We start from the raw sequence: 1,552 nt of genomic DNA, 5'->3' as shown, positions 1-1,552 counted from the left end.
TTGGCTGGGGTGAGCAGTGATCGGATGAGCAGTTGTCGGATGAGCAGTTGTCGGATGAGCAGTTGTCGGATGAGCAGCTATCGGATGAGCAGTTGTCGGATGAGCAGTTGTCGGATGAGCAGCTATCGGATGAGCAGCCATCCGTTGAGCGGTTAAGCTCGATATGCACGATGCGCGGAACACGCCGTTCTCGTCCTCGGGGGGGTGCCAGCGTGGGGCAGTCGACCGTTAACATGGGCAGCCACGTATTAGCGCCTTGCTCAAATGGGCATCGGTGGGAGCGTTCACATGTATATCCTTGCCTGAACGCGCACCTGCCCATTAGATGGCCTACGTCGGCCAAGCACCCAAAATCAAATTAAAGTGCAAAAATTTGTTACGAAGACTGCCAAAACGGAGGAAACATTTTGTTTATGTAAAAGCCAAGTCCTCCAAAAAAAACGCTCTCTCCCCGTACGGCACACATACATACATGTGTACATATGAGTACCGCTATGTGTATTGCTATTATCAAAGGGCAAGGTAGGAACGCACATGTGCATGCATGTCCGTGCATGTAATTGCATGCCTGCGCTTCTTGCAATGTTTTTTAATTAAAATATTTCACCTTTTTAAGGCACAGCAGTTGTGCATGTTTATGTGTATGTTTAGGTTATATGCGTGTGAGTTTTTTTTTTTTTTGTTATGTATAGCCCACATATATATATGCCCCTATCTACGCGCACATGTGTGTACGCGCGTATATATGAGTTGCGCAGGTGTAACTATCGAGTAGTGAGCATCATGACGAGGCATAAATGCTGCAATTATGTTATTAATTTTGTGTTTTTTTTTTATAGTTTGTAAAGTAATTATTTTTGCCGCCATTTTGCTAGTACTCGTGCCTTCATTAATTTTGAGACCACCTCGCTATCATCACATTATTGTTGCCTTTTCATTGTCACCATATCGATGCCTTTCTGTTTATTACTATATTTTATAATTATATATTTTTTTTTTTTTTTTTCTGTCACTTCAAATTCGTCCATTTAGAGGGTTCGCCACTTTATGTGAATCGCTTAACAGAACGCGATTCCGAAATGATTAGTGCAAAAATCCACAAAAATGTGAAATGATAATTCTAATTTTGCGAGGATGCTTGCTACGTAGAAAGTAGAGCAAATAAAAAGGGGGCCACCTCCCGCAAGGAATTTTTGATTTGGGCTGCGCACGGTACCCCAATTTGAGAGCATCGCTACATATGACCACTGGAATGGAGGGTACACAGACTGATGGTCTTACGTCACGCGTGAGCTTTACATTACTGGGCTAGCAACCTACCAAAAAGGGGAGCACCGAAGGGGCGTCACACATGTCTCATCACATATCACATAAGCACAAGCGTGCGCACTGCGAACACACCGCGCAGGTTCTCGCGCTGGTGCCGTTACTTGCTCAGGAACTCCTTGTAATCAATTTGGTCCCCCTGGTTGCACAGCTCCCTAGCAGTGTTTGAAAAAAAAAAAAAAAAAAAAAAAAAACTAAATATATATATATATATATATATATATAA

The 1,552-nt window shown here is 43.0% G+C and overlaps 1 protein-coding gene across 1 annotated transcript in view; it reads right to left on the bottom strand.

Moving 5' to 3' along the window:
- Positions 1 to 1,426: 1,426 nt before the first annotated feature.
- PCYB_113080 (troponin c-like protein) overlaps positions 1,427 to 1,552 on the bottom strand; it is a gene marked incomplete at both ends in the record, with an annotated part of 705 nt that continues 579 nt past the window's right edge. Inside the window, one exon of the mRNA XM_004223186.1 lies at positions 1,427 to 1,481. Within this exon, the coding sequence (XP_004223234.1) occupies positions 1,427 to 1,481 (55 nt within the window). The remainder of the gene's footprint in view (positions 1,482 to 1,552) is intronic.

The sequence above is a fragment of the Plasmodium cynomolgi genome, chromosome 11, assembly GCF_000321355.1.
Source record: "Plasmodium cynomolgi strain B DNA, chromosome 11, whole genome shotgun sequence".
NCBI lineage: Eukaryota > Apicomplexa > Aconoidasida > Haemosporida > Plasmodiidae > Plasmodium > Plasmodium cynomolgi.
Note: the sequence above shows the minus strand (reverse complement) of the source record. Positions and strands in the feature narration are given on the sequence as shown.